Source organism: Triturus cristatus, chromosome 6 (genome assembly GCF_964204655.1).
Source record: "Triturus cristatus chromosome 6, aTriCri1.1, whole genome shotgun sequence".
Taxonomy (NCBI): Eukaryota; Metazoa; Chordata; class Amphibia; order Caudata; family Salamandridae; genus Triturus; species Triturus cristatus.
Genome location: NC_140589.1, coordinates 665,953,231 through 665,979,210, shown reverse-complemented (window position 1 = coordinate 665,979,210; position 25,980 = coordinate 665,953,231). Strand labels below are relative to the sequence as shown.

Sequence of the window (25,980 nt, the reverse complement as noted above, 5' to 3'; positions counted from 1 at the left end):
CCAATGCAAAAACGGATTTACATCAATCCTAAAACCGGACATGTCACTGCGGTGTCATACAAGAAAAGGAAGCTGGACACACCACCTCCTCCAGCTCCTCCAAAGAAGAAGGACTGTGCCACTTCACCCATTTGTCCTTCCTCTCCTATCTTACCTCCCATCCCATCCCCCCCACCGCCTTCTCCTCTACCATCTCCTTCTCACACACCATCTCCACAGGATGATGATGATTTAGGGGGAGGGGGAGATCCAGATTTCATTAATGATCCCACTGATCCTAATGATCCCTTTACACTCCCAGACACGGCACCCATAGATGACTGGGCTTACCCTATGCCTGACATGCCTGATCCCACTCCATACCCCTCAAAACCCTCCCCTCCTGATGACCATTTGGGGTTCGGTCAACTTATAAACAGGGCGGCACTGTTCCATGGCGTCACCATGCACACAGACACACCTGAGGAAGATTTTCTCCTCGACACCTTTCAGCAGTCGCAAAAAACCGTTCACATTCTACCCATGATTAAGGGGGTGATAAAGCACGCCACTGAGGTCTTTAAAGACCTTGTTAGGGCCAGGGTTCTTAACCCCCGGATTGAAAAAAAATACAGACCGGCACCACAGGATCCTGCGTACATCAAAGCGCAACGCCCCTTAGACTCTTTAGTCGTGTCAAATGCCAGAAAGCGGGCAAACTCCCAAACAACCGGAGACACACCGCCCCCAGACAAAGAGTCTAAACTCTTAGAAGCTTCCGGCAAAAGGGTTGCCGCACAAGCTGCTAACCACTGGCGTATTGCCAATACACAAGCCCTGTTGGCTCGCTATGATAGGTCTCATTATGATCAAATGGAGGACCTTTTGCAACACCTGCCTGATCAATACAAATCACAGGCCAATGACCTCATCCAAGAGGGAAAGCTAATATCCTATGCCTCCATCAAATGTGCATTAGACGCAGCGGACACCGCCTCTAGGGCAATCAACACAAGTGTACTACTTGGACGCCACGCATGGCTACGCATTTCCGGCTTTAAGCCGGAAGTGCAAACCACCATTCTTGCTCAACCCTTTAATCAGGAGCAACTATTCGGACCCACAGTAGACACTGCATTAGAAAAAATGAAGAAAGATAATGAAACTGCCAAATCAATGGGAGCATTACAGTCTCCTCAAGCCAGAGGCTCCTTTCGTCGCTCCTTTTATAGAGGGGCCTCCAAAAATGTGGGAACAGACACCTCTTCCACCTTCAAAACATCAGGACAAACATCCCCTAACAGAGGATATTTTAGAGGAGGTTACAGGGGAAACAATACCAAAGGCCGAGGGTGGGGCAACAACAACACCCGCACCTCTACAGCCACTAAACAGTGACTTACCACCACTCCCCCCAGACCATTCCACTCCGGTCGGGGGAAGACTTCAACAGTTCCTACCTGTCTGGAATTCCATCACAACAGACAGGTGGGTAAGACAAATTATCCAATCTGGCTACTGCCTCGAACTCATAAATACCCCCCCAAACATACCACCCAAACACCGTCCCATGTCGCCTCACCACCTCACGCTCCTCAAACAGGAAATTCAGTCTTTGCTTCAAAAACACGCAATAGAACCAGTTCCACTCCAACATCAGGGCACAGGAGTATATTCTCTATACTTCCTCATTCCCAAAAAGGACAAGAGCTTAAGACCCATACTGGACCTCCGACTACTAAACCAGTATATACAATCAGACCACTTCCACATGATCACTCTCCAGCAGGTCCTTCCATTACTCCAACAAGGCGACTTCGATGCCACAATGGACCTAAAGGACGCATATTTTCACATCCCTATGCATCCTGCGCACAGGAAGTATCTACGATTCGTGGTAGACAGTCAGCACTATCAGTTTACAGTTCTCCCATTCGGAGTAACAACGGCACCCAGGGTATTCACCAAATGCTTAGCAGTAGTGGCAGCGCATCTCAGGAGACAACAAATCCATGTCTTCCCCCTATCTGGACGATTGGCTCATAAAAGCTAATACTCTCAACAAATGCGTTCTCCACACTCACCGCACTATTCAAATCCTACACGACTTGGGATTTACAATCAACTATCCCAAATCTCAACTACAACCCTCACACGTACACCAATACCTGGGAGCCACCATAGATACATCCAAGGCCATAGCTTATCCCAGCACAGCCAGGATAGCCAACATACAAAATCTCATCAATAAATTTCAAACACAACACTCTTTTCCAGCGAGAGTGTTTATGCAACTCTTAGGCATGATGGCGTCATGCATCTCCATAGTACCCCATGCACGCCTTCAAATGCGTCCCCTACAGGAATGTCTAGCACAACAGTGGAACCAGGACCATGGACAACTTACCGATCTGGTGTTGGTGGACAGCTGCTCACTTCGTTCACTGAAGTGGTGGAACACCATCAACCTGTCCAAAGGGCGGCCGTTCTTAGAACCTCTTCCACAGATTGTGCTGACCACCGACGCATCCCTTACAGGATGGGGAGCCCACCTCCTTCAACACACCACTCAGGGCAGGTGGACTACTCAACAGAAACAGCTCCACATCAATCACCTAGAACTTCTAGCGGTGTTCCTAGCACTGAAATCCTTCCAAGTGCACCTAAAAAACAAAACTGTCCTCATCCGCACGGACAACATGACCACAATGTATTACATACAGAAGCAGGGGGGGGACACACTCTCTACAACTGTCCCAACTTGCATAGCAAATCTGGAGATGGGCAATTCCCCAAAACATCTACCTGCTAGCAGAACACCTTCCAGGGGTTCAGAACCACGTGGCCGACCTCCTAAGTCGACACACACAGCAAATTCACGAATGGGAATTACACCCCAAAGTCCTACTGCCGTTCTTCCAAAAGTGGGGCCAACCAGACATAGACCTGTTCGCCACACAAGAAAACGCAAAATGCCCAACCTTCGCCGCCAGGTTTCCACACCCGCAGTCAAAGGGCAATGCGATATGGATGAATTGGTCAGGCCGATTTGCGTACGCTTTTCCGCCTCTCCCACTCATTCCATTTGTAGTACGCAAACTGAAACAACAGTCGCTAACGCTCATCCTAGTAGCTCCCACTTGGGCACGCCAACCCTGGTTCACCACACTTCTGGAACTATCTCTAGTTCCACATCAAAAACTGCGTCTCTCCCCGGCTCTATTAACCCAGAACCATGGAGAAATCAGACACCCAGATCCTCAAACTCTGAACTTGGCGATCTGGCTCCTGAAGTCTTAGAGTTCGGATACCTCAACCTCCCTCCAGACTGTATTTCTTTTTTTTTAAAGCTTTATTTAGTTTTGAAGAGCATAACAATATAAAAATATCGGCTGTGCAGTCAGTTAATAGCCAGTATGGAGATACAACATGACACTCCCCTCTCGTATACAAAAAACAGCACATTATCAAGGCATCGGACCATAGAAAGACCCCTACCAAGAGCCCACCACCCTCATCCGCCTGAACTCGTAAATGAAAAGTACGCATTCAGGACCCACCATTCAAGCTCAGTGGTCACCCCTATCTTCGGTCCATATCCCCCAATCCAGCCCACACCTATAGAATACAGCTTCCTAACGCCCAATAGGGAGGAAGACCAGAACCTCATGGCCTTCTCACACCCACCCCAGAGGTGCAGCGCCGGCGCCAAACAGACTACCCTACTCCCGTGGGCACTATTCCGGAATTGGATCGCGGTGGGGAAGAGCTCGGAAGGGTAGCGATATAGGTCTTGTAGGGGCCCCAGATATCTTTGGGACGCGCCACTGTGGGGAGGAGACTGGCGTAGATCTCGCTATTTGTGCTGCAATAAGCCATAGAGGTGAGCCATGTCCCGGCCGTGGGGACCGTTCTACCGCCCCAATGTTTTGCCACCTCCCGCTTGGCGAGTAGCAGGCCCAGGGAGGCAAGCCTGCGAACATTCTTAGGGAAATTTACTGTGTAGCCCAATAACGCAACCTCAGGAGTGGGAACCAGTGTGAGCCCCAACATAACGCCAAGGATCTCGTGTATCTGCGTCCAATATGATTGCAGTTTGGGGCATGTCCAGGACAGGTGCGCAAAGTCAGCGTGTGGTGCAGAGCATTTCCAGCATGTGTGTGGGCGCGCGGGATCAATGGTGTGGAGCCTGTCAGGGGTCATGTAGCAGCGGCGAAGAAATTTATAATGGAGGAGCTTATGTCGACTATTGAGTGATATCGCGTTAGTGACTTTGCAACAAGCGGTCCATTGTTCATCCGTAATCGGCCTACCCAAGTCTGTCTCCCAGGCCGCTCGCAATCGGCCATCCACACAAGCTTAGAAACCATATGGGCACCTGTGTCTTTGTCAATGAGGAGAGTTAGGGGCTCGAAGGATGGAGGCTCGAGAGGGAATCCCGCAATGTCCGAACGAGCCGCACAATAAAGCCGGCGTAAGACAAATTTGTCCATGAACGTGGCCTCACTGAAGCGCGCCTCCTCCGAGACAGAAAATATGTGGCCCCCAGGGTATAGGTCCCCGATCCTAGTGAGATGAAACTTAGTTAAAGTACGCTGCACAAGTGTCTCCCCCGTGCCAGACAGCAACCCGGGGTTGGGGAGTGGAAGAGAAGAGGAGTAGAGGAGAGGCTGGGCTAGATAGCGAGTAAGGCGATGCCACGCCCAGCTGGTGGTGGACACCGTTTGAATATCTACTGGGTCCCGAGCAACCCCCTTGGGCAACACAGCCGCCAAACGGCCCGGGAGAACGAAATCCGCCTCGGGACGAAGGAACGGAATACGCGCGTCAGGGTGGTACCCGGCATAGGCGTGCGCACACTGAGCAACCAGATAGTATAAATACAGATCAGGTACTCCGAAGCCGCCCCTATCATGGGGGAGCGTAAGAGTCCTCCAACCGATCCGGGGGTGCTTCCCGCCCCACACCAGCCTGATCAGCTGGGACCGCAGTGTGGAGAAAAAGGCCCGGGTGAGAGGAACAGGGATATTATTGAAGAGATATAAAAACCTAGGGAGAACTATCATTTTTATGATTGCAATTCTGGCCAACATGGATAGCGGGAGCCTCAACCATCCCTCCACCTGTGCCTCCAGCCTGTCCAAAGCGCGGCCATAGTTGAGGCGGATGAGTTCGTCAGTGTTCAGATGGATCTGTATGCCCAGGTACCGAACCGAGTCAGAGCACCACTCCAACGGGAACTCGCACTGCCATGGGGAGGTGCTGCTGGTCAATGGGAAAATTACGGACTTGTGCCAGTTGATGCCCAGTCCGGAGTGGGCGCCGAAACGAAGGATCTCCCGTATCAGGGGAGCTAGGTTGTCCTGCGGTTCTCTTACATACAGTATAGTGTCATCTGCGTAGAGGGAAGCAAGCAAGGGACCCGTCCGGAACTGGAGACCCCTGTGGAGATGGCGCTCTTGGAAATGCCGGATCAAGGGGTCCATGGCCAAAATTAACAGTAGCGGTGAAAGTGGGCAGCCCTGCCGCGTACCAAAAAAAACTTCCTTGCTACCACGCGTATACAAAAGCCGCGTGGTAGCAAGGAAGTTCTCCGGCATGCCTATACGTTGCATGGCGGAAAGGAAGAAAGGCCATTCTAGGAAGTCGAAGGCCTTCTCGGTATCCAGGAGGACCGCCGCAGCAGGCGTGGCCGGATTAATTCTATGCAGAACCGTGAAAAGCGTCCGCAGATTCAAAGACGTAGAGCGACGCGGGACGAAGCCCGATTGGACAGGCGAAATGATGAATTCCATCAATTGGGAGAGTCTGTTGGCCACTATCTTGGCCAGGATCCTGTAATCAAAGTTTAAAAGGGAGAGGGGCCTATACGAGCCACACAACGTCGGGTCCTTGTTTGGTTTTGGGAGCAGAACTATTACCGCTTCGCTAAGGGTCGCCGGAAGAGATCCGCGCTCCAGCGCCTCGGCATACACCTCTATCAGCTGTGGAGCCAGCAGATCAGAAAAGGCCTTATAAAAATCCCCGGAGAAGCCATCGAGGCCGGGGGCTGAGGTCCCGCGAAGCACCTTAATCGCCCCGCGCACCTCCGCCACAGTGATAGGCTCCGCCATGAACTCCTGCATGCCCTTGTCCAGGAACACAAGCGCGATCTCCGACAAGTAGGCCGCACGAGAGACTGGGGATTCCCCCAGCTTGGTCGTGTATAATTCAGAGAAGTAGGTCAGGAATTCGTCTCTGATCTCGGCGGGTGTTGTGCGGAGCGAACCATCTACGCCCCGCACCTCAACTATTAAGGACTTACCATACGGAGGCCTCAAAGCTTGAGCCAGCGTGCGTCCCGGCCTGTCCCCCTCCCCATATCTACGCGCCGTCTGGTACTTCCCCAGATACAGAATCTCTCTGTCCGCTGCCTCCCGAAAGTCAGTCAGGAGGCAGAGCCGCCTAGCGGACACGTCACCAGCAGGCTCACGCTGCGCTTCAGCATCAATCGACTCTAGCTGTGTCTCCAGTTGCTTAATGGTCGTGCGCAGCGCCTTTAGGACCCCAGCATGTTTAGCTATGCAAATCCCCCTGATATAGGCCTTAAACCCCTCCCAAAGCATGGCCCGAGAGTCTACAGATCCTGTATTAATCGTGAAATAGTCCTCAATCGCCTCGGAAATCTCGTGGACAAATAAGTCGTCCAGCAGCGCTCTCCCAGGGAATCGCCATTGACGCTCAAAACCCTCGGGGCGCGGTACATCCAAGCAGAGCGACACAGGGGAGTGGTCTGAGTACGTTCTAGGGAGAGTAAGTAGCCCACGAAACCAGGGGGACAGGCCCGGGGACAGCAGCCAGTAGTCAATTCTGGTCCAAGTGTTGTGTTGTCCTGAGAAATGCGTATAATCAGTGGTGTTCGGGTTGCGCCTGCGCCAAATATCAACTAGAGAGAACTGGTGACATAGGTCCAGAAGTGCGCGCCGCGCCCTGGGCTTGGACGGAGCAGCCCCCGACGTGCTGTCCAAACTAGCATCCAGCAATAAGTTAAAATCGCCGCCAAGAATAAGGCCCGCCGGTTCAAGAGTTGCAAGCTGGGCAGCCAGCGCATGAAAAAATTCCGGGGAATCAGTGTTAGGAGCGTACACACATACCAGGATGATCGCATGACCCATTAACACCCCTCGTACTATGCAGTAGCGTCCCTCTGAATCCCCCCTGAACAGCTGGCAGTGAAACGGGACTCTCTTGTGAATCAGCACCGCGGTGCCTCTGGCATAATTGCTGAAATTAGAGAAGTATCTATGGGCGCCCCAGGAAGCTGCAAAGCGCGCGGGAACAGAGGAGTGTAAATGCGTTTCTTGAAGAAAGGCAATGTCAATCCTGTGCCGATTCAAATAGTGTAGTATCTGCTTGCATTTTCGTTGGTTGTTCAGGCCCCTGACGTTCCAAGACATGAGTGAAAGGCCAAGGGGGGCTTCATGCAAGCCTATGTGTACCGACGATGCCATACCACTAGCAATGGGAGCAAGAAATCAGAAGCGTCTCCGTGTATCCGCAAAGTTACAATCTGACCAGCCATGTCAAGAATATCAAAACACCCCACCCCATCACCCCTCCCCCCACCCAGCCACATCACGCAAACGTGAGGCAAACCCCAACCTGTGGAAAAAAAACGAAGCTCCAAATAGCAATACCAATGGTGTACAAAGAGACAAAAAATAAGCATTTTAAACCAAAAGCGTTCCCGGCGGTGTCAACCAAAGGGGAATGGCAACGACCCACCGCCGACCCAGCACCACAGAAAAAGCAATGACATAAGAGTGTCCCAAACTTCCCCATTGCAAACAGTCAGAAAAAGAAGTCTAAAGCTGGGATGCGGGCACCGACTCAGCCAGGCCCAGAGCCGGAAAACAGGTCCTGGCTAATCGCAGATCCACTGCGCGGAGGAGAGCGTCCATCTTCATCACCCCCCGAAGGGCCCCTGCGTGGCTTATATGATCGGCAGAACTCCTGTACCGCAGTAGGATTGTCAAAGATCCGCGCTCGGCCATCAATCTCAACCCGCAACCGGGCAGGATAAAGCATACCATACTTGAGGCCCAAGTTGCGGAGCGCTGCCTTCGCCCCAACATATTTACGCCTGGCCTCCTGGACCATGGCGGTAAAATCTGGGTAGAACGAGAGTCTCGAGCCCTGCCAGGTGATCTCGCCCTTCTCTCTGGCCAGCCGCAGGGCTGTGTCACGGTCTCGGAAGTTCATAATCCGGGCGATCAGTGGGCGAGGCGGGAGCCCCGGATTAGGTCGCGGCCCCAGGGAGCGGTGCGCCCTCTCGACCACAAAGCCTGGTGTAAAGGAGTCTCTCCCAAAAATGTCCGATAACAATTGCTCCACAAAAACATCCAGCCTGCCGGTAGCCGTGGATTCCGGAACCCCAGTGATTCGTACGTTATTGCGCCGACTGCGCGATTCCAAGTCCTCGTTCTTGATGGCCACGTCCTTTAGTATGCGCTCCAGTCGATCTAAGCGCTTGGTATCCTGCACTGCGCCATCTTCCACCGCCGATATTCGAGCCTCAGCCTCCACCAAACGCTGATCATGGGCCTGGATCTTGGCCCCCATCGTTTCTAGCGTTTTGTTCAGGGCATCAAAGCGTCCATCGAGGGCCCTGAATCCAGCACGCATCTCTTGAAGCCAGTCAGGGGATGGAGCACCGGCCGCCAGGTCAGAGGACGGGCCCCCAGCAGGAGCCGGCATGTCCGGGCGATGTTCCGCCGGTTGATCGGGTAGCCTTTCAAAGGGCAGAGTCTTCTGCTTTGGGTCCTTCCGCCCCATGCCCCCGCACGGCCGGACAGCGAATCGCGGGTAGGAGGCCACAAGGCGGCTTCAAGGCGCTGTGACGACGGCTCAGGAGGATGGACGGATCCGCCACTTCTTTGGCCCGTAGTGCGGGCGATGCAGCGGCCCCCGCAGACTCCGGCTAGCCCCAACCACGTGGCACACCAGGCCCGGGCACCGACACGGGCTGCGCTGTATCAAGGCGACTTCTCCACGCCCAAAACCAGGGAGCGCCTTCACGGGGGCCCGAGCCCCGGACCAAGCAGAGAGGGCGGTCAGTGGAGCGTCAGCAGATGCGACCAGGCGACCCAGGGCCGGGGAGAGGGAGACCGGACGGCGCAGCCCGCGAATCACAGGAGCCACCAAGCGAGGTCCCAGGGAAGGGGGGCAGAGGCGGCCCGGGCGCTAGGACCAGCACAGAGCCCCCTCAGCCCACCCCCGCCGCCAACCAGACGTTCGGTCGCCCCCCCCCCCAGGCCCCTAGACCAAAATAGCCCGGGGACCCCGAGAGGAGACAACGAGAGAGGCCGCGACCGCGGCGCAGAGCAACAGCCAAACACCCGGTCGGCTCCTGGCCAGCAGCGGCGAGGGGGGCGAAACAGACCCCCACCAGACCGCGCCCCAGCGCTCAATACCCCCCCCCCCCCCCGGCTCCCCCCCCGGCCACCCGCTTCACGACCGGCCGCCGCCGCCGCACTAACCTCCCCGGCCACCGAGTCAGGCCGCCATCTTGGGCCTCAGGTCCACTCGGTCGCTCCGGGCGCAGCCGGGTCCAGATCGCCACTCCGGATCGCTCCAGGGCCACAGGAGATTCAGCGCCGGGTCTGGGCAGCCACCGCCCGCATCAGGAGGCCGGGAAAGACAGTATTAGCGCTGAGTCGGCAACGGAGCTTCGACACCGCGCGGCCATCTCATCCCGCGGCTTGGCCACGCCCCCCTCCCTCCAGACTGTATGAATATCATAAAGGAAGCCAGAATACCTACTACTAGGGCGTGTTATGCAGCAAAATGGAAAATATTTGCCATTTACTGCACTAACCATGATATACGTCCACTGGATGCGTCCATCCAAAACATCATTTGCTACTTGCTACACTTGCAAAGATGCAATTTAGCTTATTCTTCTATACGTCTCCATCTAGCGGCATTAGCAGCCTACTTGCAAAATAGGCAACACCTGTGCCTCTTTAAGGTACCAGCCATTAAAGCATTTATGGAAGGTCTTAAAAGAATTATTCCTCCAAGATTACCACCTTCACCAGTGTGGAGCCTTAATATTGTTCTAACAAGGCTCATGGGTCCCCCATTTGAACCAATGCACAAATGCGAACTGCAGTTCCTAACATGGAAAGTAGCTTTCCTTGTCGCAATCACATCCCTGCGAAGAGTAAGTGAAATACAAGCCTTAACTCTTGAAGAACCCTTCCTACGACTACATCGTAACAAAGTGGTTCTTAGGACAAACCCAAAATTCCTCCCTAAAGTCATTTCCCCTTTTCATCTAAACTAGTCAGTCGAACTGCCAGTCTTCTTCCCTAATCCAGACTCAGTAGCCGAGAGGGCACTTCATACCTTAGATGTTAAAAGAGCCTTGCTTTATTACATCGACAGAACCAAACCTTTTCGAAAAACCAACCGTTTGTTGCTTTCGCGCAACCACATAAGGGCAACCCCATTTCCAAATCGGGTATAGCCAGGTGGATAGTTAAATGTATCCAAATATGTTACCAAAAGGCTAAACGTACTCTTACAGTTCCCCCTAGGGCGCACTCCACGCGTAAAATAGGGGCTACTATGGCATTCTTTGGGAACATCCCCTTAGAAGACATTTGCAAAGCAGCCACATGGTCTACTACACACACCTTCACTAAGCACTACTGTGTCGATGTGCAATCCAAACAACAAGCTTCAGTAGGCCAAGCTGTCCTAAAAACTCTATTCCAAACTGCTGCAACGGATACAGGTGACCACCGCTAGGGGAGACACTGCTATATAGTCTATCCTTAGTGTGTGATATGCAGCTCATATGCCTCGAACGGAATATGCTACTTACCAGTATGCATCTGTTCTTGGCATGTAGAGCTGCAGAGCCACACACGCCCACCCGCCTCCCCGGGACCTGTATCTGTTCCAGCATTGTCTTAATTAGACACTACACATGGACATCCTTTCTCTCTACTTCTTATACACTCCATCATTTCCCATCATGGCGAAAAACAATCTGAGGATGGAGTGGATGCCCATGCGCACTGTTGTCCAGAGGAGTCGTCACCTATCTTGTGACCAAAGACTTCTTCCGAAGACAACAACCACCTGCAATCATCCGAGCCCAACACCAGATGGCGATCTTATCCTTAGTGTGTGGCTCTGCAGCTCTACATGCCAAGAACAGATCCATACTGGTAAGTAGCATATTCCTTCCCTTGATTTCTCACTCAAGATATGATCGAGATTTCAGAGAATAATTCTTCTTTTCTGATAGAACCACGGATTCTTCACCTCTCAAATTTCCCCAAGTTCCAGACTGGATCCAAAGAGTTTTGATAGCTGTGTCCTCACACGTCGATAGGTGGCATCATGCATCTCCACATTGGACTCGTCCTGCTCTGGATGTGACATTGGGGCCACCGTATCTGCACCATCTCCATGTTTGTAAGTTCCTTTCTGCCAATGCATTCCGATATGGACCCAGAGCGCCATCAAATCCTGCCAGTACAACAAAATTCCTTCCCTCAAAATGTATTCAGTGTGCAAGGGACCTGTCTCCTCCAAAAATCACAGGGTTTAAACATTCGTAGGGCCGTAACTGTCGAATATTGTTAACAGACTCCCACAATGTCAGTCTCAGATGTCTCAGCTCCAGGCATGACTCTGTGTACAACTACTGCTGCACAAATAAGAACAAGGACATCATCGACTACAAAGGCAAACTTTCTGTTGCAGAACTTCGAAGGAATTCGAAGAATGCCTGGTTTTGATCTAAGTCGAAGGTGAGGGCAGACTCTTGATCTCTGCCGATCTAGCAACCGTTCACCATTGAGGTCCTGAAGTTCAGGTAAGCCCCAAAAAATTCAAGAAGCACAAGAGGGTCAAAACACAGACCGTCTTTCCGCTCCCATCATTCGGAGTCATGTGACGTCCCTGGCACCTCCAGGCCATGGAGCCATTCTCCTTATTTAGAATTGATTCTGCAACTGATCCTGATTAATGCACCTAGATTTTCACAAGCCATTAATGACACTTCAGTAGCTGGGTGATACTGGCACTGGGCAAAGTTTTGGGTACATCTCCAGATCCCTCTGGCTTGTCTTTGGGCTGAAAGGATCCGAGATGGCCACCAGTCATGTTACCACTGGTAGATCCATTCCTGTTGCTGAGTGTCCCACTTGACACTTCGAGGCCTGCTCTGTCTCAGAGTCCAGGTCCGCTGACTTCTAAACGCCACGCCATAGAGCTTAGTTTTATGGTGTCCAGAAGTTGCTTTAACCCTAATGGGTTTCCTACAACTCCCCCTGACAGAGTCAAAATGTATGGAGGCGTTCTCCAAACGTTTGGTTTTCCCCGTCAGCCTTACTCTCTTAGTTCAGTTAATACTAGTTGCCTCCTGGGTAGGTACTTGCATACATTGTGGGACAGAGTGGTGGACAACTTGTCAGGTGTCCCGGAGGACATCCGAACAACTCTGCAGTGTCTCATCACAAATGGTCAGAACACAGCAAAGTACTCCTTTGGGTCTGGCTTGGATACAACTGATCTGGGTAGAGCAATCTGGACCAACGTGGTGCTCCGGCGCCAAACCTGGATGTGCTTCACAGGCTTCTCTTCCAACCTCTGACCATCTTTAATGGACATACCCTTCGATGGCCCTAGACTGTTTGGAGCAAAAGTGGACCCTCTACTGGGATTATGTTAAACCATCAGGGCCTCAGGAGAGAGTGTTTTCAGAATTTTGCATAACATTATGTAGAATATGTCTTAAAGGCAGTTGCTTCAGCCTTAAGCCCTTCTCTAGTCCCTCGAAAGCCTACCCCCCATTAAAGGCACACAACACCATTTTCATTAACCGTTTACTACAAAATTGACCCCTTCGGGCTTTTACATACCAATGGATGGCCATTATTTCAGACAAATGAGTGCAGGCCATAATATTGACTAGATATCGCATACTATTTAACTGGAAACCAATGAACATTTCTACAAAAAATATTATGAAGAGTAACTATATCCAAAGAAAGTGGTGAACTCTGTACTGTGAAGGAACTATATATATGAAATACTAACAAAAGAAAGAGGATGAGAAGTTGGCACACGAAGACGAATTTTAGACCTCTGAACGCAGAACCAGTGACATTGAAGGCAAAAATTCAAAATCACAAAATTTTTCTGAAGTCCTAATTTGCCAGGAGACAACTACATCATGATATCCATCAACATTTAGGATGTAGGACTCAAGCTTGCATATCCTAAAGCAACCGCTGCAAAAGAAAATTGCATGAAGATACTGCCATTTGGTAGAAGAAAAGCACCAAGGCTTTTATTACAAGTTGAATAGAATTTAGTGTGGGGATAATTGGGTGATGGGGTGTAATCAGGGTCGGACTGGCAACCCAAAGCAGCCCTGGCAATTTTGTCGAACTAGCCCCTACCCGCGATGGGATTGAAGGGGCAGCAAGAGTGAAGCACTGCTGCGTAACAAAATTGCTGCTGCCTTTGTTGATGGGTGCCGATCTTGCACCATTGCTGCATAACCAACCCCCAGTACCAAAACCGTTCCCCACCGCTCCAAAACCAGACCCCACGCTACAAGCCTCCCTGGCAAACGCCCGAAGCCTGCTACGGCCAGTCTATTCCTGGGATGAATCTAAGATTCTTGCCAGTATCCCAGTACCAAATTCTCCCTGGAATACTAGAACCCTTTACTGTTCCTTTTCCCCATTCTGGGGAGAAAACTGCAGATATTATGCCTGCTCTGAGCAGATGAAAACTTTCCTGCAGGAGGACTGGCTGTCTTTGTTTGGAAGTGAAGGTGGTCAGGGCAGGCTGCTGTCAGAGAAAGCATTTCTACTCCGCCATCCACTCCCCCAAGCTACTGCAGGGCATTGGAGCGGCTGTGCTGATGCCTGCAGCATCAGAGTTCGATTTGGTGTCTCAGAGCCCAGAATTATTGGGTACAGAGTTTGTGGATCAGAAAATTACTAGCCCGGAGACTCTTTTAATCACAGCTGGTGAAATTCCACTCAAAGTTATCGCTCCAGGTGAAATTATTTCGCTCGCAGTTTGGGCCCAAGAGTGTTGGCAAAATGCTCATTGATGGCAGCAGTGTGCTTCCTTATTGATTACTACCGGATAGAGAAACATGCTCTAATATAATATAAGTAGACTACAAAAACCCATTGTATTTGTTTTTTTCCCTACCAGGATTTATTGTCAACACAAATCCTGCACTTGTTCAAGTCCTGGTGTTTTATTGTTGTATTTTACTGGTGTATTATTGTATTGTGTTGTGGTTAGGCTTCAGCTTCATTGTGCAATTTCAAAAGACCTAGTAAATTAGGCACTCTGTTAGAAGGAAGGTCCATGATTTTGTAATCTTTTTCTCTATTTAGAAAGGAGAGGTGATAGTGTCTTTACTCCTTGTGTGATATGTGGAAAATTAATCTTATAGTCTGTGCTTGGTTTGTGTTTGCGGTGGGTAACACCTCAATGCTTGCATTCGTGTTGTTGATTGTAACCAGTACAAAAGAAATAAGCTACCTACCATTGGCGTAACATGATATCCTTGTCTTGATAGTGACCAGCCATTGCCTAATGTAGTTTCCCGAATAATGGTAGTAGTTCTTTTCATACTTTGTAGACCCATGAAACGATGGTACCTGCTTCTGGCATAGCAATACCTGTTCATATAAGTCTATATGGTGGCAAATGTGGACAAAATGACTATAATGTTTGACATATTCTTATCGTCAGTGACTTGATGAAGTCCACTGCTACATAAACCTTGCATTCACATAATGGTAGTAATATATATTGTTGAACAGTCCTAGATGCACTGATTCCATCGAAAAGGGCACAGACTCCAGAATTATGTGCTGATTTCAAAAGTTTATTTACACAGACATGTTGATAAGACTTGTTTCGGCCACCACATGTGGCCTTGATCACATATATTATGAGTTGCAATTTGTATTCAAATATTTAAATTAACAAAGACACCACGTGATAGACGTTGCGTATGGTCATGAAAAACAGACTGCCCCACAATACTCATCTAATGCATAAAATTTCGATTGGTTGTGTAGATAAATACCTCAACTGGTCAAAACTGATAACGAGATCTTTAGAATTTCTTTACCACATTAATTAAACTCTTTATAAAATTATTCCAAATGTACACAGGAACTGAGAGAAACAGCATTTCACCATATTAAAAACCTAAATGCATTGTAATAACTGTGTACTATTGTGGGCAAAATATTGGAATTGAAATGGTAAAAGCATCGGAGCACATTTTGGCAGATGCTATGAATGTCAATAATGAAATATAATCCATTATACATAGGTGACCAGTAAAATAGCTCAAGGTTAATAAGAACTCTTATTAAACTCTGCATAAAACAGATGATTAAGAGCAGTTGAATAAATTAAGTATAAATACATAAATAAAGCCTTCAAATGTCTAATTACAAATATTGAAAAACTGTTAATAAAGTGCTGAATAGACTAAACTGCTAAGATGTCACAAACCCAAGGTGCATAGTAGTGTAACTTCATATAGAAAACAACTGAGGGAAAAAAGCTCTTATATCAATACAGCATCTGTGCGCATAACTGTAACTGACTGATAAAAACCTATAACATAAAGGCAATAGTCCATCTAGCAATCTACTGGACGTACTAGTTGTGGTAGTAATCCTCAAGTTGATTGCTGATAACCAGTGCAGGGCAACATCGAGTGCGAGGACTCACATGAAGTTGTCTAAATCTTCCCCATTATTGAGACCATCCGGCGATTAGGAATCCAATTCCAAAAAGATCTTGGACTCCAAGCATCAAAGCATCTTTTCCCTGTTACCACCTTTTCTCATGGGTGGCACGGCTCCTATGGCAAAATATTTAAGGCATTTAAGATCATTATGTTCTATTTTAAAGTGTCTAGCCACTGGATAGGTTGGATCTGTGTTGACTATTGCCCTCAAATGCTGCATTATTCTTAAATGCACCTGTAATTTAGTGTTCCCAACGTAACGGAGTCCACATGTGCCTATCAGGACGTATATCACAAAATCCGTTCTGCAATTGTATACACCATTCAATGCTATGGATCTGGGACTGAAAGCAGAGACATACTCAAATGTATTGATCCCAAACTTGCACGCTTTTCAATAGCTGCATTAGTAAAAGCCATTTTACTAGGAAAGCCAATTCTTTTTAGAGTTCCTGGGTACTACCTCTTGACTACTCCTGACTAGAGCACTTTTCATCGATGGAGCCCGTCTAAAAGTTAGTGTGGGTTTGGAGGGTACGTGCTCTCCCAAAATTGCATCAGTCATGACTATTGGCCACTGCTTATTGATAATGGATCTTATTTGCCTCTGTTGTCGACTATATGTAGTTATAAGTCGGGTCTCTGACTACAGCCTTTTGTGCCCTAGCCAAATCTCATGTGTCATAATTCATGAGAGGTTTAAGTGACAGCATGCTATCTCTAGTGATCTTTTTGGCTTTAGCTAAGCTTGTTCAATGATATGACTATCATAACCCCTTTCATAGAATCTTTTTTTTTTTTTGGGGCATCTCAATAGTTCCTGATCAGTAATGCAAATCCTGTGCAATCTTAAGAATTCACCATATGGTATGCTTTTTATGAGATGTTTAGGGTGAAACTTCGATGTGTGTAGAGTTGTGTTTCCTGCAGTGCTTTTACGATGCAGGGTCGATTCCAGTTTATCTACAGCATGAATGTGCACATCTAAAAAATCGATAGCATTCTGATCCATTTGTGCATTGAATTCCAAATTCAAATAATTGTCATTGATACTGTCAACCAATGCAACTGCGCTGTCACTAGAACCTTTCCAAACTACAAATACATCATCGATGTATCGCATCCAACTCATTACATGGTCCTCCCATTCAACTTTGTGTGTCACCTGGAGAACCTGCTCCTCCCACCACCCCACGTGCAAGCACGCGTAGCTGGGGGAGACGCAGGCCCTTATAGCTACACCCCTTAGTAGCTGGAACACTTCCTTGTCAAATAGAAAGTAGTTGTTAAACAAACAAAAAATGATCATTTCCAATAGCATTGTGAGTGTACATATTAATAGATCTTTTTCGCAGATAATACTCTACTGCTTTTAGACCATCCATGTAGTTGATGCTAGTATATAAAGATGTAATGTCTAGAATGATCAGAAGACAATTCTCAGACCAAGGTACTGTGATGTGTTTGAGGAGATAGTCACCAGTGTCTCTGATGTAAGATGGCAAATCCACAGCAAAATCTTGAAGATAGAAATCAACATATTGAGACACTTTTTCTAGGAGACCATTGTTGGCTGAAATAATAGGTCTGCCTGGGATGAGGGAGACTTTTTTTGGCTTTTTGGAATAAAGTACATAACAGGTGCCACAGGAAATTCATAGTGCAAAAATAGATATTAATCGTTGGAGATGAGCCCATCTCTCTTACATTTTATCAGATTTTGTTTAAATGTTTCTTTGACTAGCTTCATATGTTTCAGGCTAGACCTTTTATAGCATGTCGTATGATTCAAGTGTTTATAGGCTTCTGTTAGATAGTCACTTTTTGGCCACAGAAGTATGTTACCTTCTTTGTCAGATTTATTAATCACCAAATCATTATTAGATTGGAGTTTTCTCATCAAATCATTGTACGTTTTGTCGCTATATTTTTGTTTTTGAGCAGTCTCTTGAATTTTGCTGTGCAGTTTTTTTAATTCCTCGACCATACAATCATGAAAAATATCAACTGCATCATAGGGATGTACGTCAAGATAGGTTTAAATGGGCTAATGGTGGCAGCCGGTGGATTGATGTATGCTTTATGGAGTAATAACTGGGTATAAACCGCCTCGTCTTCATCATTTTTATCATTCACTAAATCATCTTAACGTCCGTAGAGTGGAAACATCCGATATTAGCAGGTAAGCATTATTTGATGTAATTGAAGGGGTTTTAGGTGTTAAATCATCTTTAGATTTCTTAATGGCAAAGTATTTGATAAATTTCAACTTTCTAATAAATTTGAAAACGTGAATTCTTGTTTGAGCATAGTTGAAATTACTTTCTGGGCAGAATGTGAGACCCAACGACAGTAGTTGCACCTCTGCTTGATTCAACTCGATATTGGACACATTGACAACAGTGTTATCACAAGACTTTACTTTCTCCTCTATTTGTTGTCGGACTGTTTTTCGCCTTCGTTGTGTTTCCTCCTTGCGTGCCGTCTCTGGTTTCGCCTTTGTCTTGTGGTTGTCAGGGATTCCGCGCCTTAGGGTCTGACGGCGGTCCTGCCGTAAAAAATCAAGTTCTTCCGCTAGGGTAAGCTTGCCCATATCTTCTCCTTTGTTGTCCATTACCCTATTGCTGTCCTCAGAATCAGTTTTACTCTAAACTGAGCTCAAATCTGATGCCAACGTAGTCTAGGATTCACTGTCTTGATTATCGGATCTGGCATTATGTCCCACTGGATTAGAATTAGTATAATGTTTTTACGTTTGATGAAATCGTATTTCCTTGAGAGTAAAGATTTGACCTGTTTCATAGTCCAATTTGTCTCTAGCTAATTTAAAAGCTTTTCTTGTCTTGTTTTTTAATTCTGCCCTTGATTTCGCTTTTACTTTTTGGAATTAAGTCCTTTAAATCCGATTTGCCAAGCTCTATGTTGATGTTTCCAATTTCCTTTAGAATTACTTCACGGTCACTTTGTGCATAATTGATAAAAATCCGAACCAAGAGCATAGATGCCTCGAGATTACTCCCAGCCCATTCTTTGAGCATATTTGGGTTTGGATTCTCGAAGCTGGGGGCTATCATTATGCGTAACCCACGAGTTATACGACCCTCTTCTTCATACTTTTGTAGGGACTTTTGCTCCCACCATTTCGTCATCTTGTTTATCATATGTTTTTCTAAGGTCTTCAACGTGATTTTGACATCACTGTCCATAGACTGATTTAGGGGTCCTTTGGTTCACCTGTTGTCTATGGCTGTGGGTAAATTGTCAAAGAGTTCATGTGCTGCTGGTTCCCTCTCTCGCAGCGCATCATCCAACATGTTCGATTGTGTTGTCAAGTGCTGCACGTAGGGAGAATTATACACTCCAAATCCATAAATATCGGCCAGCACAAAATATGAAGCACACCTCCCCACCTGTATATTACCAATTCAAAAAGGCTTACCGACAGTGTTGCTTAGTTCCACGGGTCCTCCGACTCGTGTTGCTCTGCTTCTACTGTGTGGCAAGTCCAGTTATTATATATACTAGTCGCCAGTAGGTAGTTATAGTTAGGACTTAGTTTCCATACTAAAATCGTAACATTCTTTTCCCAATAACTTAGGTGCCGGTTGACGAATCTTCGCGAACGTTTCAAAACTGGTGGGGCGCTCTGGTCAGCTCCTATCCTAAAAGTTTGGGGGTGATTCGTCAAGTGGGGGCCGAGAAAAAAGGGGGGTTCCAAAACGCGTTTTACCCATGTTATTTCCCATAGGAAATTTTAGAAACGGCTACAGCCCGAACTGCTGAACGGAATTACACCAAATTTGGCAAAAAGGTAGCCCTTGGTTCAGAAAATCGTTCAGTAGTTCCTGAGAAATTCAAAACATAGAGGTTAAAAAGTCAATTTCCCATAGGGAACTTGAGACACGGTTATAGCAAAAACTGCTGAACGGAATTTGCCAAAAAGGTACTGCTTGGCTCAGAAAACAACTTTTTTTTAAATGGTTTAAATCCTTTCAGTAGTTTTTGAGAAATTAAGAAATAAAGATAGTGATCTATGGCCGCGGTGAATCCGCGCACCCTCCCGATCACGAGCTTAATGCTAATTGGCTGTCAACACTCCAAACCAGGAAGTGTTGGCAGCCATCTTGTGCCTCGGTTCCACAGTAAAACAAATGCGCAAAACAAGAAAAGGGGGCAGGGTAGAATCACCCCGACCCCCTAGGCCTGCTCAGGGGGTCCCACAAGGACCCCCAGGGCCAAAAAAAGAAATCGCTGGATGCGCGGAGGATCAGCAGATCCGGCCGCGAAAATAAAAGAAACGAAGTGCGGGCTCCCGCGCTTCGTTAATAATTAGCCCCCGGTGGGCCAAGTCCCGGGGGCATGGGCAAAAAATAATTGCGGGGGCCCATGGGGACCCCCGGGGACTGCCACCCGCCTGGGGCTTTCTAAAAATATTTGCGGGAGGGGGACCGCCACCCCCGGGGCTTTTTTTTTTTATGTATGGGGGGCCTCAAAGGCCCCCCCAAGCCCCGGGGAACGCCACCCCAGGGGCTTTTTTTAAAAAAAAATAATAGACCTGTGGGGGTGGGGGGGGGGGGGCTCGAGCCTTCCCCCCACACGCCCGTGGACCGCCACCTCCCCGGGGCACTAGTATTTAAATTCGGGGGTCCGTAATGGACCCCCAGCCCCGGGGATCACCACCTCCCCGGGGCTGTGCAATTTTTGGGAGGGGGGCCACGCGGCCCTCCTCCTGGAGCCCTTCATGGCCCTGGGGGCCGCCACACCCCAGGGCCGGCTCCTGCAGTGTCCCGGGGTGCCCACCCCCGGGACACTGCTGTTTGCAGTGACAGGGCGGCATCCTCGCGGCTCCCGCCCTGTCATTGCAAACTCTGCTTTGCTTCATTGACGCGAGAGCAGGGAAACCTGCTCTCGCTTCAATGAAGGTACTAGGGCCTAGGGCCTTACAGAGGAGGTCCTACTAATCACAGGGGTACCGCAACCCATAGTGTTCCCTTGTGTATGTAGGAGTTTTCACTGTATTCTAAGTGTCTTTTAGCATAGCACTGGCTCTAGGCCTGGTTAGTCAGTCAGTTACCACCAGTACCCGTCAGAAAAAATTGTGTGCACATGATGATTTTGCAACAAGGCCTCTTTCTTTTCCTCTGTTGGTTCTTTCTGCATGTCTTGCTTCTTCCTGCAATTTGCTTCATCTTTGCGGACTTCTGTTGCCTGTTTCTGCATTTCTTTTGCTTCTTTTTGTGCTTTTTTCTTCTTTCTTCACATGTCCTATCTCTGTAGGCGTAGTTAGAAACTAGCATTTAAAAAACCTTTGAAATTCACTGAAAAAACCATAGGTTTCAGATACGTTATAGTTAGAAATTAGCATTTAAAAAACCTTAGAAATTTACTGAAAAAAACGTAGGTTTTAGGGAAAGTTATAGTTAGATGGACATTTCACTCGTACAAAACCATAGAAATTCCCCCGTTATAGTTAGTTCAGCTAACTATAACTCACGCCCCCGCAATGCACTGCTGATGACGTCACATATTACATCACTCATGACATGGTCAGTGACATCACTGATGACATCTCAAATGACATCAGCCATGTGATAATTGGATGCATCTTCTCACACCCTAATATAACTTTTGATACACCCACTCTAAATTACAGACTGCCATTCTCAAAACCATAGACACTCCAAAACCAATAACTAGATACCCACTCACTGTTTCTTAGGTCTACACACACATCCACTCACTCACCCGTACAGTCACTCATACTTATGGTCACTCAGTACGGGACTATCATATGCACTCATACACCTATATAGACACTCACACACCGCCACTCATCCATAGAGGTACTCACACACCTAGTCAGTGATGTAAAAAATTAATCACACTCCCATTTACTCACCTATACAGTTATATACACACCAGCTCACTTACTCATACAAATACTAGCACATACTTACGCTCTTATACAATCACTGATACAAGCACAGACTCATCCATACAGCCACTCTCACAATCACACACTGGTATAGCCATTTATATACTCCAACACACATGTATACTACCTTTCACATATGTAGTTACTCACACATATACAACTGAGATATACATTCACTCACTAACACACCCGTACACACACTCACCCACCCATACAGTCCATCACAGATGCACTCTTGAAACCATGCACCCAGTTAATCACCCACTCACACATCTATGTATAGAGTCACACACCCCACCCACACACACACCCCACCCACACAAACACTCAGGCACCCTTACAGATACTCAGACAACCAATCAATAACCCATATAGACACTCATGTAGCTATTCGCAAACCCATGCAGCCGCTTACACACCAACAGACAGACGGATGCAGACATTCACACAGTTTACTCACTAACCCATGCATTCAGTAAGATAAGTTTAATCACTCACTTATAGTGTCAGTCACGCACCTACTAAATCATCCATACAGACACTTATACACCCACTCATTCTTCAATACGCCTTTCCCTATATATATTAAACATATTTAAACTTTACAGAAACACAGTCACTGGATGATGTCATCAGTGATGTCACTGACCATCTCATGAGTGATGTAATGTGTGACGTCATCAGCAGTGCATGGGGGGGGGGGAGATCTTTTGATTGATTGATTGTTGGCTTCGTGTGCATCACTTATGTAATCCTTGCATTGACATGTGATTTGTAATTCCTTCCAATTTTTTCTAATTGTTACTTCTGCTGAGGATGTTTTTTTAAAAATTGATGTTGCCTGTCTGTATGCATCCCTACTCCCAGTCACTCATTCAACCTGTCATCCACCCCCACTCAGTTATTAGAGGTTTTTATTTTATTTTACATATACTTACATACTAATTTTCCATACATTTCAGGCTATCATTCATCCATCCATCCACACATTAAGCCACTCTTTCATGCAAACGCTCCAATAAAAAAGCAAGTTCACCTAGACAGTACCCTGATCTTTTGGATGTTATTTTAATTGAGACCAGGTGCAGAAAATGTACGATTACTGCTGCAAGGTAGTAGTTAATGTTGTTATTCATACTGCAAATTACTATGGATGAAAAAAGTGGTTTAATGGCTCATTAGTGAAAGTTTTGTTAGATGTGGAATTCAAATACATTTTTTTAAAATCTGAGTTTCTTTCATACAAGATCTGTTTTAATGTCTGTGCCATTTTCATGTGTTTAAAGTATTACAAGAATTAATTTTAAAAAATCCAGCTAAATGATACCTTGAATATTATGTCTGGAATCTGATTTGCCGTTTTCAGGTCCTAATGCAGTTTTTCTCATTAAGCAAATTATAAATTTCTTGAAAAAATATTTCTGGAGAAGGGCCAAAGCCTTAACATGTCTACTATTGAAAACCTTCACTGGAGGAATCTCTGAAGGCTATACAACATTTTAGTTTTCTAACGTGTGTTAAAGTTAGAAAGGTTGACGTTTTTGCAAAAATATAGTTCTGCTCAGTTATCTTAAAGGTGTCTTTTCTTTTATGCAGGTTTCAGAAAGATTCAATTTGTTAATGAAGCTGTTCAAAAAATCTGCAAATACGAGCAGCTGAGATGTGTTGTGCGGTTTGCAGAGATGTGAGCACACTGAGCATCAAAGACCTGTATATCCACTGGCCACAGAAGTCAAAGCACTTATTTTATTGTAGGATTTGTTGCAAAGTTTTCCAACAGACATTTAAAACTGACATTTCTTACAGCCCTAATGACTGGTGGGGCCATTGTGTATTCTCCCGCACCTTACTCCCAGAAGCAGGACGTGTTTTTTGCCCTCGAGTGCCATTTTCTGTTGACGGAAACGCATAACATTTGGCGACGAGATATGGGATTTGTTGTAGTGGAAGGAATGGAAGTAAAACAACCCGTATACTACAGATATTCGGTATCATTGTACTTTGAATGTTGGGGTCACACATGTGCATCTATGTATCTTATTGTTCCTTAGCCTATCAAAGCAGTCGCCCGTTTGTCCAATACTCTTTACATAGTGAGCCTCTGTAAAAGGTGGAAAAAATCGATGTCTCTGCACGTTTGTTGCAGGTGTCTGTGCAGTTCTGCAGCCTGTACAGAATGGTTCATTGTTATCAATAGCATAAAAAACAGTGAAAACATTTTTTGTGTCAATTTAAATAATTTTGATTGGCATAACCTAAACATATTCTCCGATACACATAATACCCATCCTGGGAAATCGCATACAATGCAAGACATTAAGTCTACACTAAATTAAAGTTTTTGAAAATTACACTTGTGTGTACACGCAAGGGGTTCAACAAAGTTACATAAACTGTGCCTAGTTCACATCCACTGATATTGCATAAGAACCTGAAAGAAGTACTGCTCCCAAAGCATCTTATCTAATCTTAAAAACTTAATTATCCTGGGGTTTTACAGTGCATGATCTTCGGAATACCATAACACGAATTGTACTTAAAAACATGCTTCCCTGATTGCAATTAATCAAGAGATTAAGCAAACAGCTGGTGGTTATTTTAACTGGTATGGAAGGCTGCTACATGTGAACTTTCACCTGGCCACATGGCTAACCGCTGTTAAAGTAATGGTTATATAAATGTTTGTTGCGTAAGATGAGTTTCTGGTTTCAAAACCTTGGAGCAGCTGCACCGCCATCAAGTGGCAGAAACATGGGTAGTGGAAGGTACTGAGGGGCTTGTCCCATCAAACATCATTTATTGACATTTTTGTTGCCTGATGTTCTATTTTGAGACAGCAGTGAAGTTTTACATATGTATTAACATAATTTTAAAAGATTATTAGAAGAAAGCAGCCAACTCAATCGAAAAAGGTAACTTAATTTATTATCCTCGTCACTTTTTCTACCCCATTCCTCTTAGTCTACCCTTCTATCAAAGCTTTGCCCCTCACCATGGGACATAGCATGGGACACACTCAGAGCAGCATTCCCAGATAGACATCCAGACACTGGGCCTGATCTACTTGGATTTCACTGTGCCTTACCCTTGTAGTACTCCTGACTTCCACCTGAATTCCATAAGTAAGCTTTAAGTAAGCCAGGTTTAATCCTGACATTCAGGACTAAGCCAAAAGTACTACAAGAATAAGTCACACCTACTCATAGTAAAAACAATTGTTACTCGAGCCAGTGTATTGAAAAAGTGCTCTTCATTTTACCATGTGCACCGCAAATAGAAGATGCATCTTTCAATAACAGTGAAGACTGGACCTGCTGATATCCTGAAAAAACATATGTATCGTTAGCAATTGTTCTCCGTGCTTTGTCTTGCAGAAGTTTGTAGCCTTTTGCTATGATTCCATTCTGGACTGAAGTAGGTGGTTTCCCTTTTACCATCCAGTTAGAATTCCATTCTCAAAAAAGTTGCATTTCCCTTGTATTTGCTTGTTGAGCATATTACATCTTCATTGTTCATTTCAGTGTGTCCTTCCCACTCGCTACCCTCTGCTGTGAAATGTTTACTTATGAATTTTCTATTTTGTTGTGCTGTTTTAGAATGACTTGTAGCCATCTTTCTCCTTTTCTGCCTATGAAAGCTATGTTATGCTAACAGCACTTTTTAATGAAAGACCATTGAGAATCTAAGAGCTACTCTCCCATAGTCTCACACTGTGAAGTTCAGTGATCCGGGACTAATGAAAGCAGATTTGCGCTTTAAATTTTCCCTCTTCCTCACTTTGAAATGTCTTGTTGTATTTTGTTTCTGTTTTATGTCTCACTTTAAGTGTTATGTGACTGTAAATTGCAATTCAAACGTGTTTATTTGCATCTCCTATTGTAAATCTCTGTACAGGTTTCCCTTTTGTAAATTATTTCCTGTATATAGGTGTTTTTGAAATATTTTTTATATTGTATAAAAGAAAGTTGAATCCTGTCTATTTTGTATGAACAGTGTGTTTGCTTATTGCAGTGGTGATGAAAAAGAAAAAAAATAATTCCTTTTGATTATTCTGGAATCGTGCGGTCAGTGATTTCTTAGTAGGTTTTATTTCATTTGTAATTTTGTACTGTAAACTTCTGTCCACATGTGACAGAAATTGCATGGGAAATAATGTCAAAATATGCACAATATGAACTAAGGAGCTTCTAGACTGTTTTCTCCTCTTCCATAAATATTACCCGAACATTTTACTTAAGAGTTAAACATAACTTCAATGAGTTAA

The 25,980-nt window shown here is 46.3% G+C and overlaps 1 protein-coding gene across 3 annotated transcripts in view; it reads left to right on the top strand.

Annotated features, from left to right (window-relative positions):
* The window catches only part of CASP8AP2 (caspase 8 associated protein 2), a 210,286-nt gene extending 184,593 nt beyond the window's left edge, over window positions 1–25,693 (top strand). For all 3 annotated transcript variants that reach the window (XM_085611156.1, XM_085611155.1, XM_085611157.1), the window contains exon 10: window positions 23,313–25,693. In XM_085611156.1, coding sequence (XP_085467282.1) covers window positions 23,313–23,375 — 63 coding nt within the window. In that variant the 3' untranslated portion in view covers window positions 23,376–25,693. The remainder of the gene's footprint in view (window positions 1–23,312) is intronic.
* The last annotated feature ends 287 nt before the right edge of the window (window positions 25,694–25,980 follow it).